Source organism: Urocampus carinirostris, chromosome 13 (genome assembly GCF_059441175.1).
Source record: "Urocampus carinirostris isolate Australia breed hairy pipefish chromosome 13, RoL_Ucar_1.0, whole genome shotgun sequence".
NCBI classification, from domain to species: Eukaryota; Metazoa; Chordata; class Actinopteri; order Syngnathiformes; family Syngnathidae; genus Urocampus; species Urocampus carinirostris.
Genome location: NC_142361.1, coordinates 14,643,636 through 14,663,448, shown reverse-complemented (window position 1 = coordinate 14,663,448; position 19,813 = coordinate 14,643,636). Strand labels below are relative to the sequence as shown.

The 19,813-nt window shown below is 39.1% G+C and overlaps 1 protein-coding gene across 1 annotated transcript in view; it reads left to right on the top strand.

The window, feature by feature from the left end:
• LOC148353789 (ankyrin-3-like) overlaps positions 1–19,813 on the top strand; it is a 127,255-nt gene that overhangs the window by 77,129 nt on the left and 30,313 nt on the right. Inside the window, exons 22-30 of the mRNA XM_088350924.1 lie at positions 865–937; positions 1,236–1,292; positions 8,617–8,740; positions 10,213–10,224; positions 14,007–14,109; positions 14,570–14,620; positions 16,133–16,242; positions 17,304–17,336; positions 18,959–19,183. Coding sequence (XP_088207050.1) covers positions 865–937; positions 1,236–1,292; positions 8,617–8,740; positions 10,213–10,224; positions 14,007–14,109; positions 14,570–14,620; positions 16,133–16,242; positions 17,304–17,336; positions 18,959–19,183 — 788 coding nt within the window. The remainder of the gene's footprint in view (positions 1–864; positions 938–1,235; positions 1,293–8,616; positions 8,741–10,212; positions 10,225–14,006; positions 14,110–14,569; positions 14,621–16,132; positions 16,243–17,303; positions 17,337–18,958; positions 19,184–19,813) is intronic.

The following is a 19,813-nucleotide window of genomic DNA, read 5'->3' as shown; positions in this document are numbered from 1 at the left end:
GCATTGGGCTGCTTGGAGTGATCGGTGGTCGGTAGCTGGAATACCCAATTTGGCCGCCAGAGGGCATTAGAAACCCAACGGAATCAGACCACTCGGAACCAGATGTTTAGCGATTTTTGGAGTATTTATTGGGGGTACTGGTACACAAAACCTAGCTGGAGACACTCGCGGATGTCATGATTACTCATTACACTCACCTGTGCCCACTCGTTTGGCCCCAGCTGCTGCTGTTTACCTGATTGGTTCCCCGTCCTACTTAAGCTCAGTCCTTTCACTTGCCTGTTGTCAGTCCGTCAGCATAACCTCTGTTTACACAAGGCAAGTATTTTTGACTCTGACTCCCGTCGGTCCCGTTTTGTCACACGTTTTCCACTTGCCCGTTCCTGATTTCCCGTTGCTACGACCTGTTTTTTGACCCCGACCACCTTTTGATCTCCCATCCCGGCTACGACCTGTTTTTTCCGTCTAACCATTCTACGATCTCCCGCTCCAGAAGATCCACTTCCGCATTCAGAGCATGCCCCGATCTCGTGAGCGGCTTGCTTCCCGCGCCATTGAGCACCAGATCGCTGGCGCTGACTTTCCTCTATATTTCAAGAAACTTATGAGTAACGTTACGCATCTGGGTCCTGCTTATGTTCTGGTCCTGACAGCGGAGGCCTAATGTACAACTTTGTAAATTTTCCTGAGAATCTGTTCAAACATTTTGGAACCTATTAGTCACATACGAACACATTGTAATTAATAAAGTAGGTTAGATTTAGATTCAAAAATATTTGTCGACTGCGCTTGATTATGTATTGGTTTAACACGGATTTTACTGTTATGATTACAATACCATTCTATCTTCTGTGATGTTGACAGAGTTCTGCTGAAAAATACAAAAACAACGTGCCGGAAACCATGAACGAGTTCTTGGACATGTCAGATGATGAAGGTAAGCGATGGGCTTAAAACAAGCTTCTTCTTTTTTATGTTTTACCTACACTGCATGATTGTATTGTCGTAGAGAACAGAGCTGCCCGATATCAGAAAAAGATACAGTGCAATAAGTGATTTGGTTTTGGAATTTTAACCAATCCTCATCCAAATCCATATGGTTCTTTTTGTTTTTAATATTATAATCCACATGTATGTTTTGTGTAATATGAATATTGTGCAGCTCTAGTAGTTCCTATACTTAATGATGTCTTAACGTCTGCATGTATCACCACATATGGATTGAAATCACACAGTTTGGGCCAATGTGCCTGAAACTCTGGAAGAGGAGTCAATGTCAGATGACGATGAAGGTATAGCCTCATTAGTTTGCTGTCCAAATCGACCTACTTTTGGGTTTGCTCTGGTGTTGTGTGCTTTTCTACTTTTTCTGTTTTAAAGGCTGACTTTCCTCGTTATGTTACTTACACTAGAATGTTACTGAATAGAGCAGGAGTGGACAAAAGTATCTGAACACAGCTCCAACAGGAGGCTTTAGAAGAAGCAATTTAGAACACTAGGTTGGATCAAATTTTGAGTTACGATTTTTAAAGTGTGTTGTAGTCGTTGGATTGGAAGATACCTCAAATGAAAAGCTCATGTTGAATAATGATTTACAGAAATGTGTGTCTTGATGCTTTTGTCTATATGTTGCATTTCCCTTAGAGAAGTACAAGCCATTTGAATGGGGGGGTTTGCTCCCCATGTGCGCTATTGCTGGCTTATTTTAGCGTTGCCTCCCTTTCCTTGCAGACTCACAGCATTAATGCTATTTTCTACTAAAAGCTCACTCTTTATATTTAACCTCCTCTCCTCCTTCTCCACTTTCAGGAGATATTGGTATTAAAATCCTGCGTGTCTGTTGCATCTGTGATGTCATAAAGTGCCTCAAAACTCTATCCAAATATTAGCTAAACAACTGAGAGCTGTGTGGGTCTCCTGAGCATGACATGCTTGTAAATATTACAGAACTGCCTCTTTGACATGTTGCCTAGACAACTATTGTGTATATGGAGGAAGTACTTAGTCAACTGATAGGGGACTGACGCAGGACTGGGTGGAGAGAAGATTGCTCATAGAAGAATTGTAATACTGTACATGGTCTGTGCTGTTACTAGTTAATGTGCTTCTATAAGATGGGGGGAGTAGAGCTAGAGCCTCTTTAATACTGTTAAGATAACCAATCTTGTTAGGCCACATAGTGGTAAGGATGGGCTTCTGGAAAGTAGCTAGTTAAAGACATTATTACAAAAACAGGATGACAGATTCTTTCTTCCTCCGTGCGTTGGAATCAAAATCCCAGGTCGTAAGAAAAGATGTGTTAAAAAAGGGCTACAGTGAGCTATTAGAAAGTATTATTACAATCAAACAAAGTAAATACTATTGAATATTATGGTCTTGTGAGTACAAAAAAGGCCTGTAATGGTTTGACACATGCACTTCCAAAATCACGGACAATCATCAATCATCAACAATCATCGCTGACAAAGAATCGATGAGAACATTTCCACAGTGCCAGCTTTACACCCGTCCTTCATCCAGACTGAATTCTGCAGGTGGTTTGAATACACCCAAGGCCTTCCCCCAAACAATAAAAGAGAACTTAGAACAACGTAGAAATCATATAACGACTAGATAACCTGATATATTGTGGCGACAAGTAATAAAACAAGGAGTAAATAAAGTAAATTCCAATGTATGCAGAATCATAAGGTGCATTAAATACCACTAAATGATTAATTTGATCAAGATATTAATGTGACGATTAAAAAGAATAAAAAGGACAAAACTGTAAAACTCACAATTAAAACTATATGCAGTGACACATTTCAATATTACAACACTTTTCATGTAAAAACATGTTTAATTGTAATTTGAATGGGAAAATAGTAGTTAGTGTCTGTTAATTTCAACTAAACATGTGTTTTGTGTGTCATACTCCAAAACCAAGATGGACATTGGATGTCTTCATTTTAGTGTAATCCATTCTGTGACCATTCTCTCAATCCAATAAACCCAATTGAAAGATCAAAGTAAAAATAAGTATACATTTTCTGAATCCGTTATTAAAAATGACTACGGCACCATTTTACTAAAATACATTATCATATCCAGGGTCAGGGGGGTTATTTTGAAAATATAATTCGATACAGTTACTAACTATGAATAGCCGTGTTGAAAAATGTAATCAGGAACGGGATCCGAATACCATAATCTCGCAGTAATGTAACTTGATTACGTTTGTTTACTTTTGGATTACTGCAATACCAGATGCACTGATAACAGACACAGTAAACTGAATATAAATACAATTACAAAATTTGGTTTAAGATAAATGAACAATGTAACCTTGAAGAATTAATAGAGGAAACCAAGATCAGGTAGTTGCTTGTAGTCTGTCAAGAAAGTGCTCACATTTTAACTACGCGGTCGAGTTTATTGAGCAAAAATACATTTTCTCTTTTATATGGCGAATAAGATATGCTTTGTTTTCGTTCAAATTAAGAGCATACCAAGAATCGGCAAAGCGCCACTACAGCACTTCCCGCTAACAGGCAAACAAACAAATGACAATGTCGGTGGCAACAGTTGAAAGCAAAGATGGAGTTAAAATATTAAAAACAGTTAAAAATGTGTTACTACGTTTCAAAGCTATGTTTGGTTTTAATGAAGGACATTTACTGATTAGTAGAAATGTGATATTTCATCTTAATTTAATTTAAAAATAGTTTATTTTTGTTCCTACATAATTTATGATTCGTACAAACATGGTGCAGTGTTCATGAAACTGAAATTCATGCTCGTGTCTTGAAAGTTTTATCGTGATTTCCTGCAAAATGTTGTGAGAGTTGTCTTTTATTTATTTATTTATGTATTTGTTTGTCAAGAACCAGAACAGGATCAGGACCCAAACGCGTGACGTTCTCACACAAGCCTTTTAGTTTACGGGAAATGGGTAGTCATGCACGTTAGACAGCGGTCTGGCGTGAAAAGACAGGAAGCCAAACCGACGAGATCGATTCCAATTGCCCGAGTTGATATGGGACAGATGGGGTCGATACCGGACAGGACGGGGCAGACAGACAGGATACATAATGAAACAGGATATTGAAAATAAACAGGACAAACAAGACGGGAACGAAAACTGTAGAGAATAAAAACAGGCCAAAAATTGACAGGAACGGAACTGAAAACCGATTATAAAACAGGACAAAAATAAACGGGAACAATACCGGACTGGAAATACCAACAGGAAAAAAGGACCCGAGTCAGAACCCACGTCTTGCGGCGCAGAGGTTCGTTGACCGGCTGACAAAGGAAGAAAGAGCGCACTGAGCTTAAAAAGACGGAAAGCCAATCTGTTAATGAGCTGCAGCTGGCACCAGACGGGCGGGGCCAATTGGGGGCCATGGCAACCGTCACATTTGGGGCATTTATAATTGAAACAATTGGAAAGGTAAAGATTGTATGTTGAAGGTTATCTGTTTCCTACCTTGTTAAATCGTTCTGAAGAATTATTAAACATTAAAAATCAGTTCACATGTAAAATTATCAATAAGTTAGAAAAAGTAATTGATTGATTAATTAATTGATTACAGCAGCACGGTGGCTGAGTGGTTAGCGCGTCCGATCAAACTTTCCTGTTTGGAGTTTGCATGTTCTCTTGCATGGGTTTCCTCCGCGCACTCCGGTTTCCTCCCACATTCCAAAAACATGCATTTCAGGTTAATTGGCTGGTTTGAATTTTCCCTAGGTGTGAATGAGAAAGTGAGTTGTCTGTCCCTGTGTGCCCTGCGACTGCCTGGCAACCAGTTCAGGATGTCCCCTTCCCACTGCCCGAGGACAGCTGAGATGGGCTCCAGCACCCCCGCGACCCTACTGAGGATAAACGGTGCAGATAATGGATGGATGGTTAATAATTACATGAAAATTATTTTTGGGGAAGATTGTTATCAAGGTGCCCTTTGTATTACTCTGTGCTCTCTGCCTCAAGGCGGTTGAGACCCTTGATCTAGTGAAATGTTGAATTTTATTTTTTGGGGGTAAGAATTGTATTTATATTACGTTTAACATCACTGGCGGGCCACATCTTTTTATTTTATAACTGAGGCAGTGGGCCAGTAAAAATTGATCACGGGCCGTAACTGGCCCCCCGGGCCGGACTTTGGACTTTTCTCTAGATACTTGACTTGCATTGCGCGTTGCTCAATTGCACTTTTGTGCAAAGTTGGCAATTGTTCCATTTCCTCACATCAGTTTCAGTGGGCTTCCTCCTGGTTTAGCAAACGTTTGCTGGTTGTAGCCAAGAGCCAGACCTCTTCCACGATCGGAGAAGAGAACAGTCGGCAAATAAGAAGTTTCAGGGAAGACGCTTTCTATTTCTTCGTCATTAAAGCCGACGAGATGAGCTTTCTTAAGGGAATTAGCAACCGGCTTTACAGACGTCAGACGTCATCGCACTTCGCGCTTTATGCTGTTTACTAGTACGAGACACCCTCGTGTTTTGTATAGTTTTTTTTCCGTTTTGTCCATCTTCAGTATTTGATGGCAACATCTCTCGGGAATTAAAAAATGACAAGGGAAGTCTAAACCTAAAGGAGATATGTCTGCGTCAGAGAAAAGTAAGTGGAACTGAATACCGGCATCGTCTTAAAAATACTCAACGTTTATTGAATTCGACGCTTTAATTTCAAAGAGGAAAATGGCTCGCAATGAAAATTACTTTTTAAAGGTGTTCGTTTCTGGGAAAGGGTTGGTGGGTTGTTAAAAAAGACAACATGGGGCCGTGACAACAGGAATAAGAACGAGCAAAAATGAAAACTATGACTTTCGTTTTCCGAATACTGTGTTTTAGGAACTTTGATCTAGACCTCGAAATGTTCGTGACATGTGTTTTACTTTCTTAATAAAACCATTACGATTGAAATATTTTTTTTAGTTATCTGTTCTACCAACTAGAGGTTCACGCATGTTGGTTTATGGAGCCATAGCGTTATTGAAAAAAATTTAATCTGACCTTTATCGAAAATTACGGAAAATTATTTAATGCTGTTCATTAGTTAACTTTAACGCAGTAGTGATGTGTCGTTCGCGAACTTAACGGCTTTACGAGCCGGTTCTTTTTAAAGTGAACAGCGGGATCCAGCTCTCTACACTATTTTTATCTTTCCCTCTTTTTATCGAAAGCCTCCCTATTGGTTAATATATGCTGTGTCTTCTGAGTGTCCAATACGGAGGACAAAAAGAGTCGAAATAGAATGAGTCAAACTTGGAAAAAGCCAAATTTGAACAGAGTCGGATGATAATTACATGTTTGATATTTGTGTTTTCGCGTTCTTTTCTGGGGTTTGCTGTATTTTCAGTCAAAATTGGAGGAGTTGTAAATATTTGTAAATAGTTTTAAATATTTAAAGTTGTATTTTAATAATTTATACCACTGATTAGTTATTTATTTGCATTTATTCCCAGGGATTTTGTGTTAGATGTGTTTAAAGTTGTTTAAAAAAGGTTTGTTTTCAAGTGAGTTAAAATTGAATTTAAATCAATTGTCAATATTGTTTATTGATAACAAAGGCATTCTATGCCACGAGATTGGACATGGTACAAAGGGTAAACATGTAATAGAGGATATACTGATACAAAAAAGATAAAAGGCTTTTAGGATAAAAGGCATAAAAAATATTCTCTACATAGTGTGACAAAAATGGCCTAAGTTTTAATCATAGTGGTAAATGGTCTGCATGTATAGCACTTTTTTAAGTCACTGAAAACCTCCTATAGCACTTTACAGGGCAATGAAAAACAATAGTACATGGTATGAAAAGCGTAGGTTAAAAAAATAAAGGCTGTTATAATATCATAGAACAAAACATTACATCAATAAATTATTAATTCATTTTGTGCTTATCCATTCATCTATGCACCGTTTATCCTCAGTAGAGTCACGGGGGTTCTGGAGCCCACACCAGCTATCTTTGGGCAGTGGACAGGAGACACCCTGAACTGGTTGCCAGCCAGTCGCAGGGCACATAGAGACGGCCAGCTCACTTGCTCATTCACACCGAGAGACAATTTGAACCGGCCAATTCACCTGACATGCATGTTTTTGGAACGTGGGAGGGAACCGGAGTGCCCGGGGGAAATCCACGCAAGCACTGGGAGAACATGCAAACGCCACACAGAGAGGTTGCAGTATCTAGACTTGAACCCTGAACCCCTGCACCGTAGGGCTGCGCGCTAACCACGTGCCGCCAGATTATTATAATTATCTTTATTATAATTATGGGGGTGACAATATTGGATAGATTGAGAAATGAAATTGTGAGAGACAGAACTAGAGTAGTAGCGGAAAAAAGAAAGTGTGTGGATAAGAGTGTACTCTGTTGGTTTGGACACATGGAGAGGATGGATGAGGAGCGAATGTTGAAGAGGATCTACAGAGCAGAAGTAAATGGAAGGAGACCAAGAGGAAGGCCGCGTTTGACGTGGATGGATGGTGTTATGAGTGCACTGGAGGAAAGAGGTCTAAATGTAGTGGAAGCAAGAGCTCTTGCTGGTGATAGGAATGAGTGGAGAGGTGTTGTTAAAGGATAGTGGGATGTTTGGATGCGTTCTAAGGGATGTGCAGGGCAGCTGTATGATGCGGCAGGGGTAAACCAGTGAAAGCTTTTGGGCCCTTCTGTTGAACAGAAGAGCGTGTTGTGTCACCCTGACCAGAGTGAGATGGCCGCTTTCTTGAGTCCCGTTTACATCTGAAGGGACAAACGCATGACCAACTTGGGTGCCGGGGTACTTTTTTGGGTGTTTGGGTATTTGGGTTGGCCATGGTCCAAAAATATTTGTGTGTGTTTTTTGCTACTTTATCCCTTTTTAATTTTCTTTGTTTTCGTATGTGTTTGTCTTGCTGTCGGTCACCCCTCTCGAGGGGTATGACCAGGGTAGATAGATAATTATTATTATTATTATCATGTATTATTATTAAGCAACTAAAACATGAATAGCCGTTTGCTAGCCTTTTTAGTGAGCCAAGCCGAATAAGCCACTTCATTAGAAATAGCTTGAATTCCCATCACGATGACGTCGCGCTATCCTGCAGTTTTATTATGAAAAGTGGAAACGGAAACGCATTGAATGGCGCTTGGTGAGACTTGAGTGCCATTGTAGTGCGGCACCAGGGTAGGCGTGAGGGGAGGGGCTGCGGTGAACGAGCGCATCGTTTGCGGTGCTTCGCGTTGCATGCAGCCAGCAACCTTCCAGCAATGAGGGAGAAAGCCAAACACGGCAGCCGGGCTGCCCGCTTCGTAGAGCGGCGTGTCATCGTCCACCGCTCCGCTGACTTAGGTGTGGTGCGGCCATCCTTGTCTTTTTCGCCCGATCTGTCATTGTGCCTTTCGTGGGTCATCTCTCAGCGGGATAGGCGGCCTTGGATTTTAAATGGATGTAAAATACAGTGTTTTCTTTAAATGTTGGTCGAATGAAGTCTTTTGCATGCTTGGGGGTATTGATGTGAATCAAGGAAAAGTTGGAGGAGTACAGCTATAGATGCTGCAGATGGATATCCCAAGGCCCCCAGCATGATGGAAATCGCATAACGGATTACTTTTCTGCTTTAAACATTTATTTCATGATCCCCGTCAGGCGAGGATGCCATGACCTGCGACACAGACAAGTACCTGCGGCCTCAAGACCTCAAAGAGCTGGGGGATGACTCTCTCCCCCAGGAGGGCTACATGGGATTCAGCATTGGTGCACGCTCCGCCAGGTGAGCTTCTATCTGTGTTTCTTTTTTTTGGGGGGGGGTTAAAAAAAACAAAAGTGCATAACATTACTGCAAGGTACATTTTGTACAGCAGTAGTGAAACATTGAACACGGGTATCTTGAAAAGTTGACGTCAAATAATCATGGCAGATTAAAACGATTTTTTTTCGCTCATGTTGCAAAGCCTATTTCCAAAGTTGGCCCAATTAGTTTTAAATGAGCTCAATACTTGAGCTTGTTTTTGGCCAGTGGAATGCTACGCAGACCTATGTCTATAAGGACTGCAGAAAAACACGCAGGTGATTGCCAAGAAATTGTCACCCTCTGAATGATCACTTCTAAAATTGTTCAATAAAACAAAGGAAATGCATTTTTGGGTGGAGGAAAATGCATTTATAGAAACACGGTATTAGTTTCCAGGATGTTACATATTTTTATTAGACATCCCACAACATTGGGTATATCTGCACACTGATGAGATCCATAGCAATGCAATACTTGTGTTTACAATGTGATTGCGAATATAATAGAAGTTTAACATTTTATGTATCTCTTGCAGAAAAAAGCATGAAGTATAAATCACTTTAGCGAAATTACTTTTTGACGGATTTAATAATTAGCTTTTTGCAGTTTTTGGTCCGTGGATGATTGGTCAAATTTGGACTGATTGTCCAATGTTTTCCGCATAAATAATTTTAGTGTAGTATTTCTTAACCACAGACTCGAAGACATTATCATAAATATAGAATTTGTATGTTATTTAATATTGTCCGCATTAAATATTTTCTGAGGTGAGGAGCAATGGCTCCTTGCACACCCAACTTCATGAAATAATCACTCAAGATAATTATAATGTATATAAGAGAACCTTTGCTTATTACGTTTTTCCTGAATGATTAAGAGAAAGGAAAAATAATAATAACTGGAATAAATAATCTTATCCTTTTGGTAGAACATTGTGTTCTTTTTAAGTATGCATATTTTTTAAGGTATCTTATCGAGTTTAATAAGAACAACCACTATTAATGAAAAAGTAGAAATTATCTAGGAGTTCATAATTTTGATCTTTTAAGAAATATTTTACTGATTTTAGAAAAAAATAGTTGAGCAAATGATCTACCTCTGATAAATTCGAATTAAAAAAAATTCAAGTGTACATAATATCATTTACCAGAAATGAACAGGTCGAAATATATTCCTACAAATTAAACTAGGCAAATGTTTTTTCCAAAAGGGAAATATGTTTTTTGCATCATATTTGTCGGATTGTGTAAGAATACCTCAATTCAATTCACATAATATTAAAAAATGTTGTTAACTCGCCACCACTTGGTAAATTGCTTGCTTAAAAATGTAAATCCTTTTTGTGCTTTCCTATGTATCCCTTCCTCTTTGCATACACAAATTGAAATTTCTGAAGACTCTATTTGACACTGTCTTATTTTCTTTTCCCTGTACCTAAACTATCGTTCTAGCCCTAGAATCAGGTAAGGCAAGAGTAGTGTTATAGAAGTCTTTAGGACTGAATGGCATCCTGTGTCTCCCTCTCCCTTACTCGCACTCCCCCAAAAACTCTTTTAATGCCTTCATAGCGCTTCCTCCATGTGTTAGCTGGTGTCTGTTTGTTGTCGTTGTGTGGCAGTGTTGTGATCATCCTATCCCATCTTAATTTGTCCCTGTGTTGGAGTATTGTGATCACCTTTTTTTCAACTCACTTGTGAACCTGAGACCAAATTTGCACTAAGAAAAATGTGCATGGCAGGCTAAGCCTCTGTTTAGGTTCTTCAGTTACGAGCGCTAATCCCATAACATTCACGATGGGCGTTTTTGAAGTGGCAACTTCCAGGGATCAAACGCTAGAGTTTAGAGCAGATATTGTTCCATTTTTCAATTCACACTCGCACTACCAATGACAGCTATAGACTTTAAAGACCTTTGGAATCCAATGCAGTTGACGACTTTAGATGTCAAATATTCATTTTCCATTTAAATTGCCTGGCAATATGTTAACTTGGGCTGTGGCAGTGAATGAGTTGGGAAGCCAAACTATGCCCTTTTTAGGTCCTATTCTTTAAACGACATAAAATGAAATACACTATTTAAGATTAAACATTTTCGATAAATGTCACACTTAAGTTATTTCCCCCGCAAATCAGTTGTAGGTTGATTAGAGGTGCTGTTTGACTGTAGCTGTGATCAGCTTAGTGGCAGTATAGCAGGCTCCCTCAAAGCCCTTTGCCAATCTCATTAACTTTCCTCTCGCCCCCGTAGTCGGATTATTATTATCAAGGTGTCAAATCGATGGCTTTTCTTTTCCGGCTTTGACACCGACAATGTTTCGCTAGACATACAGTAATATAGTGTGGTGACTGGGGAAATAGTGCTCACAAGAGAAAGAGAGGGGACCTGCTGAAAGACAGCCAAACTGTAAACAAAGACGCAAGTCTCTATGGTTGTTAATCAATGTATTTACATGGGCAGTCATCGGGCAGATTACGGATGTTTGGCAAAGATTTTAGCATAAATAATACTTTGCCCATTGCCATACATAAGTTGCATCAAGAAGAATCACTTGTTAGTTGTTGTGAATCAAGTACAGTAATCTGTAAAATCATCAGTGAAACCTTAAAAAAGAAGATGCATGTAGAAGTGTCATAAACGTTTGGAAGCAAAGAACGACGAAACTGGCACAGAGGAATAAAGGATGAAAAAGTGTAAAAGGCTGCAAAATAAATCATAACCATTCAGCAGAAAGAAAAGGAAGAACGAGAGAACAGGCAGGTGATCAGACACTGGGGATTCAGATTGAAGCATTATATAAGCAAATCTAGGGGAGCCACTCGAACGAAGGGACAAGTCTTTAAAACGGATGTTGGCACGGGAGACTTCCAACTGGGAATTGTCACTGAGTCCGTTTCGGCAGTTGAGAGTTGCTGGGTTACGCAGCAGTATATAAAAGCACTCCTCTTTGTGCCCAACTGAACCTCAGTTTAACATGCTGAGCTCTGCAATACTCCCAGGACATTCAATTTAGTTGTCAGCTTTGTTGTAATTCTTTTAGGACACATTCGAGGCTTTGTGACTCCTTATTTAGTAGCCAAAAGTATAAATCTTTGTACCGTATTTTCTGCACCAGATTATAAGGCGCAGCCCAAAAAAATTCTTGTGTCATGTGTTTTTATATGTAAGGCGCACTGGACTACAAGGTGCACAGGATTACAACTACAGTAAGAGCTACTTTAAATTTGTGCAATGAATGTTTAGTTGACAAATTCGGATTGTTTACAATTGGAATGGAATCCAGGTCGCAGAAGCTTAAACACTGAAACCTAAGCACTAGACCACTAACGATACTGCTCAAACCTGCACAACGACAGAAACAAAGCATTTTTGTATTTGACAATAGAATGGACTTTGTGTTTCAGGATGACTTTTCTTTTTCTTCTTTCTCAAACATTCGTTTCTGGCACTGTGAGTAAAAATAGTGTGATAATGAAATCAAATCTAATGACTTAGTATGTCACCTGTACCACTAGTGGTTTAGTAGGTAAGTTTTGACGATGTCACCACTGCGGTCCCAGTTTGATTTCCTTGCATACAAAGTGATGCGATTTTGGTCAGCAATGTTTTTCGACATTGCACAAATGCAATAGTATACCGTACAAACTCGATAAGTAACACATACATGTATATACTGTATACATTTCTAATCTTATCCATCGTATTCTAATGTATACGTGCCTCATAGTCTGGAAAATATGGTATTGTAAGCCTATATTTAAGGCTAAAATACCTCTCATATGAAAGAAAACACTCCAAAAGGATTTCTTTAATAGTATATTCAAATATATCGTACAATTCACACTACGGAGCACACCTGATTATAAGCAGCACCCAGTACATTTCTAAAGTAAAACACATTTTGGACATACATAAGCCGCACCTAACTATAAGCCGCAGGTGCCTTCATTGAAACATGAGATATTTACAAAGAAAGACAGAACACAGAAAGAGTTTTACGGTGCCTTAACGCCGGACTTTTGATAAACAAATACGTGTCTGTACAATGTCATCAGTCAATGATATACGTCACTTCACATATCATTGGAAAGCTTAAACTCTTGGAATTCAAAATATGAGTATATATTTCAATATATACTCCTCAGAGAAACATAACCATCAGTCTGAGGCAAGATACCCGAAAACTATCAAGCCGGCATTAATTCACCATTACTCACTATTAAATGTCTGCGAAAATGGCTTTGTTACATCAAGGACAATCCATTGAATTGGACCGTGGAAAATATTTATTCCAAAACACACGATAATGCCAACAGATCTGCCTTAAACATTTCTGCTTCTTTAGATGTTTCTTCTTGTAATCCAATCATTTTGCCACATCATTTCCGTTTACAAATAAACAGATTGTAAAGTTATTCCCAGTTAGGTAGTTAGCCCTCCCCTTTCGATTGTCATCTTTTCCATGATGAGGGTCTGCTCATGCTAATTTTATTCATGCACAAAGCGCAAAGTTATATTAAACTTGGCTCTTCCACGACACGTATATTCCACCTGTCACGCGCTTACCTTTACTGCTCGGGCGCTCCTGGCGACCGTTAAGAAAAATGAATATGTTAGCTGTATTATTGCGTATGCCGCATGGTTGAAAGCCTGGTAAAAAAGTATGGTCCTATTTTACTGATAGGCCAATTAAATTTGATTAAAATGTTTTGTGCATAATTTACGATACAAACATCCGAGTAATTTCTTCGTGAACTGTTTGGGTGAAGTTAAATTAAATGCTTATTCCTTTTGATCACTATTAAAAGGCTCTTTCTTAGAAGATTTTTGATTTTCTTCAGACATGGCCCCCTAAATTCATGCAAAAACTTTGATAGGCTACACCAGCCTGAGTCTGTGTGGAAAATAATATTTATCCTCCAATATCAAGGTACCTGAAATGGTATAATTCATACCAGCCAATAAATTGATGTTTGAATGGCTAGAAACGAGTAGTTATTAATAATGGTAGTATTTGTATCAGAGGTCAAATTGTTATACCTAAATAACCCACTTCTTCACTTCCTCTTTCATGTCTCATCCTAATTTTCCACTCCGGAAAATCTAATACCAGTAGATAGAAGTAAAAGATGTTCCCTGGAGGTTGCATGAAGTAACGCAATTCTTTGGTTTTTGTCCTGTGCCATGTCCCCCTGCCACCCGTCACGTGTCATATCCTCACGGAACTGGCTCGCATGGTAATTTTTAGCCTCCGCTCCTTCAGTTCGGATAGGTCCAACACCCTCAACCGGAGTTCCTTCGCCCGGGACAGCATGATGATCGAAGAGATCTTAGCTCCTGCCAAGGACACGGTAACAACACGCCGCCCTATAACTTTCAAAGTCAATTCATTGTTCTTTTGCTTATTGTTCAGCAACACCTGGAATTAAAGGTTTTGTCTAACTTGGTGTTTTTTATAGAAAATGTTAGTTTACGCTGTAGGGCTCCCCACCTGTCATACTGTTGTTTTGGTGTCCAGGAACTAACACCAGAAGCTATAAATTTTCATTGTATCAACAGCAGCTTCTATGCAGCCTGCTAGTTCAGTTTTAACATCATTCAAGATACACAGCCAAAATACGAACTGAACATGATTTTAGTACCTCTAAAATGAAAGTGACAAAGTGTAAATTTCTACACTGTCAATTACTCAATTTACAATTGCTCAATTAATTGTTCTTTTTTTTGGAATGAAATCTCATTTTTACCACCAACTAAACACGATAAATTGTCATGAAGCGCGACTCTTGTCTTTTCCCTGTCTTTCTGAAGCTTCAGAGCGTCTGTAAAGACATTTCCTACCTGGTCGACCCTCTAAATAAGGTATACATTTTCAGGTGTTTTAAAAAATGTCAACACCATTTTCATGCCAGTTATTCATCATACCATATCCATATCCATTTTTTTATTTTTGGGGTTTTGTCATTCACATCTCAATGCGATGATGCATGGAAGTTGGAAATGAGTAAAACATTTTTCTTTTAAATAATTAATCATGTTAAAAACAATAACCATTATTTTTAATGAGTAATGCAAAAAGGAAATGTATATAGCAACAATCTACTGTAAAACTCTTAAATGTAGCTTTAGATCCATGCAGCTTATTCTATGGGGGGCCAATTCATGGATCAATAAGGACATTAACGCTTCTTGCATAAAGGCTGTATAGCCCAAGTTACAATAACTACAATGAATAGCTACAGTAGCATGTGTCATTAATAATATTTTCAAGTTAGCACGTTGTACACGAAGAAACAAAGAAACTAATATGATTGGGTCGGGTAACTCGCAAATGTTACTAACCCCTTGACTCGCACGGGTCTTGAAAAAAATGTATAGGTGTCCAAACGGACCGCCATAATAAATCAACCATCAGATGGGGCTCTAACTACACCAAATACGTGAACCTGGCCCTTTAAATCCAGTTTTTAGAAAAAGCCTTGTTAGTGCTGTGTAATTTAAAAAGAAAAAAAAAGGGGGGGGGTTAAAAACTTGTGACATCTGCCTTTCATCGACATCAATTTCAACAGTCAAAACAGATAAATACGCAGAATAAAAAACTTAACAAAAACTCAAAGCATGGTTTTAAGTATTACATTTTTGAGCAAATTTTGAATAAAAAGATAAAATGTGCCGGTTATATTTTGTGATTATGATCATTACAGGCACTTTTTGAAAGAAGCTATTCTATTAAAAACTGTGTATAGTCTTCCTTTATTAATATCTTAAAGGGACAACATGTAATGTTTAGTGCCTTCTAGTGGTGAAAGAAAACGTTCATTCAATAAAAAAACATTGATTTGAATGGTGGATGGGTGGGTGGATCCCTTAATCACTAGGGTCGTAGGGGCACCATTTCCTGTGTTGTGTGTTGTGCAAGTACAGCCTGTTGGTGCCCATTCTTCTCCAGGCCAACAAATGTTTCCACCCAGTTTCGAACCTAGGCAAAAATATATGAATTACCGGTATAATACCAATGTTAATTTTCGTAAAATAAAATCATAGGTTGAAAAATTTGTATTTCTTTTACTCAGTGGAATCCCCACTTGGGTCTCCGCCGTGTTTGTCCTGTCCCAAGCCGCCACACTGTGCACTGTGCCACTGTGGCCCTAGTCCTCTCTTGCACCTGACAATACAGTGCCATCTAGTGATCAAATATTACACACTGTGTCTTAGAGGTATTAAGTATGTACAAAATATATTTTTTCTTTCCTTACAAAGTTAATGGTTACTCATATTCTGGTGCACTTTTGAACTGTTTTCATCTTCATCACATTCTTCATCTTCTACGTCTGTCCCTCTCAACTCCGCTCACTTGCCTATTTTTCTTATCAGCACCTGGCTGTGACCCGGGACTACAACTCTGAATGCATGCGCCGCTACAGCTGGACCCCAGACACGGTGGACCACGGCCACAATATTGCGTCCAGCCCCGTCCACTCTGGGTAAGCATTTCAGTAGGTGCGAAGATGTTTCCAAGTGTAGTGCTGTTTTATGAACCTGGACAAACAACACTAGTCAGCAGTTCTTTGCTTGTATTTGATGATCTCCGAAGGTGAACTACCTTATATTCTCATATTATAAACCCAAATCCAATTCAACCCTACTGATTTTCAAAGATATACTATACACTCTGTAACTCAGGTGGGCCTCTGGTTTGTGAAGGCACCACCAGTATTTTATTATCTTAACCAGTAAGTTTTCTCAGCTGTCCTCAAATCTATCAGAATTAAAAACCTACATTTTCCTCAATTGCTACGCATGACAGTCTATCCTCTTCATTTTCCATAATGAATAATGTAGCATGATTCCAATATGTGATGAGTTTTCTATGTGTGCTGGTATCTGCCCAGACTTTCAGAATCTTTTTCAAATCAAATAAAATCAAAATGTATTTGTATAGAAATCTTCAGGCAGCAAACTACAACTCACAGTGCTGTAAATGAAAATACACAGACACACACAATGTTTATGATAAGAAAGATGATAAATAAAACGAAAAATTATTGATGGAAATTAGTGCAGATCAAGATTAAAACAAAAGTTCAAGGCTTTATGAGAATTGGAAAGATTGCTCTAACCTCAAAGGACGTACAGTATGTCATTTGTGCCACATGATGACACATACTTCCTATTTGTAATGTTTAAACGGGGGTTATATATAGCTGCTCATTGTGATTTTCTACAATATCTAAAAATCCGCACAATGAAAAAGACTTAGAAAAAGTGTTTTCGATCGGTAGTATCGTCTTTTTTAACTGGCAACAGTTTTCACTAGGAAAAAGTAACTCTATCTCTATGTATAAACAATGATCAACCCCATAATTTATCGAAAATAAATCCTTTCACGTTTAGTTAGGACTGCCAGTCAGCGTGTACTGTTTTCTGTCCCGGCGCAGTATGTGACATTTGTGTTTTGTCGCCATAGATCCCGACAGCTCGATACTAAAACTCTCTTTTGGGGCTTTGCCTCTCCTTGCATTGTCTCCGTGTGTTTATTTTACAGTTTCTCCTCCCCGCTCCCTCAGTATGACTCCAGGTGAAGACTGACTGAGCTCCCTGCTCTGTAACCTTTTCCCTCTGTGACGTCACTCAATCATTTATTGCGACCTCTCTTGTTTTTCTACCGCTCATCTGTGTGGTCTGGTGTTCCATTTGTATTGCCTAGATTTAGTACAGCACAAGTGTGTCAGTCATCTTTGGGTTGGTGACTTTTCTCTTACAGAGTACATGCATAACGTTATACTGTGTTTACTGAAAAAAAAAGACTTTATACAGTAGCCTGGTTTACATGGAGCCAAGAGTAATGAAAATTCTGCATATAAACACCTCAATCAGAGATAGAAAGACTGAATTCAAATGAATTTCCCTTCCAAATCACGGTATGGTATACTCCTTTTGATGATACGAAAAATTGTCTTGTGTAAAGTTCGTTCCAAATCAGTAGGCCATGTCCGAAGTGCACGACATAGATGCATGGTGACATGCTTATTATCTGCCCAGTAAAATGATGTAGTCATGCCTAGTCTAACTTATTTTAAAGTACGTTCATTATTTCTTTATCAGCTGTGCTTCAATAACAATGTTAATAGTACCGTAACTCCTGTATGTAAACACCGGAATGGCAACCACATACAGTATCATCATTTAAAATGATTTGGATCAGAATAAAACTAAGAGTCTCTATGTAAATCAGACTAGTGATACCCTGTTTCAGACACATGTGTGAATGACTGCAAAATGGATACATTTACATACAGAACATTAAGAGGGGTGAGCGTTGTTTTATTTGGACATAAGTGGTGCCCCAACAACCCAGACGGTTAAGGGATCCATGAACTGTGAGTTGAACACAAACCAGCAAATGTAATAATAAAATGTATAGGGAAAAAATATAGCATAGATATAGTGTATGTGAACATCATAAAGTATGTAAACGGTGATTAAGTGGGGGATTACTCTATTCATTTTTCCACCTGTCAGTCAGTTTGCTGACTGGAAAGAATCCTTACTAAAAGTTCGGGAATGTTGGCTTTCTGGTTGAATTTTAAAATGTATGTTGACCTTCACAATTATGCCTAACATGCACAGTTTGAACGCACATGAATGTCCGATTGTTAACCATGTCATTACTTTAGTAAAACTGGCTGTGATGTAACAAGTATTGCATCTGATCTATGATTTAATAAAATAATTTCCACTTCTTGGAATATTATCAATTCATCCTAAAATTCCACCAGAAGGCTGAACATCCCCAACTTTTAATGAATAGTGCATCACCTTTTAATCACATGAACCCCGTCGGTGAAACATCTGTGCAGGTGTACAATATCTGGTCACTCTTGGCTGCTTTCGAGGATCTGAAACTCTGGCGTCAATTACACCTTGTGCCTACAAACTCAACTAAACACCACCTGTGTTTAGTTTCCTTCTCCTCCCCAAATTGAGACATTTCCCTTGAGCCAGCTCTCGGAACTCAAAGCAACGTTCGCTGTCGTGTCTCTGGCGCTTTCTCAATTTTTTTTTCTCCTGTTTTGCGTTCTTTTTTGGGGGTGTCCGGTGTTCACAGCATGGGGATCGTCCTGCTCACTTCCGTCAGTGGCTTTTGTCCTTTTCATCTTCTTCTTCACTCCCTCACAACTTGTCTCTGCTCTCATGCAGGTTCCTCGTCAGCTTCATGGTTGATGCCCGTGGCGGGTCCATGAGGGGTAGCCGCCATAACGGCATGCGCATCATCATCCCGCCTAGGAATTGCACGGCGCCCACTCGTATCACATGCCGCCTGGCAAAAAGGCATAAACTCGCCTACCCACCGCCCATGGTGGAAGGGGAAGGTCTAGTCAGCAGACTTGTGGAGGTCGGCCCGGCTGGAGCACATTTTCTTGGGTGGGTTCACTATCTTTATACATTACTTTGAAAAGGTTCAGACAAAAAATTGTCTGAAAAATGTACCATAACTTGAGATGAACTCCACCCACTACATTGGATGGGAAATGTGTTCTGCAGTAGCCCATCTTTTTTTGTTCCTGCTTGTTTTCAATGTCTTTTCCACCAACATAATTTCAGATAATCTGCAAACCATGTAAACGTCGGATTAATATCCTGTTAAAAGAGGAGGTGCTCGAAAATTGGCAGGACTGTGGCTACTCGGGATCTAGGGTTCGCTACTCCTGCTTAATTGCAAGAGACGTTTACCTGGAGCTATCCTATACCAGCCACTGACGCCTCCTTGTGGTTTTTTTACGAAACTTAGTAAAAAGCTTGCAGGGCCGAAAGAAAACTTTCTATTATAGGCCATGTATGCGTATAAAGGCAAATTATAATTCAGTAAGCTTGTGTATGTTTATAAGGGTCATACCCTTTCAATTATTACTGTTTTCTATTCTTCTACAAAGATCATATAATTGGCTTGTAAATAATAAATTTAGTTGAAATTGTCTATGTCATTGATAACTATGTCGTGAAAGATACTTGCAAGGTGATTGGACATGGCACTTAAAGATAAACACGTAATAA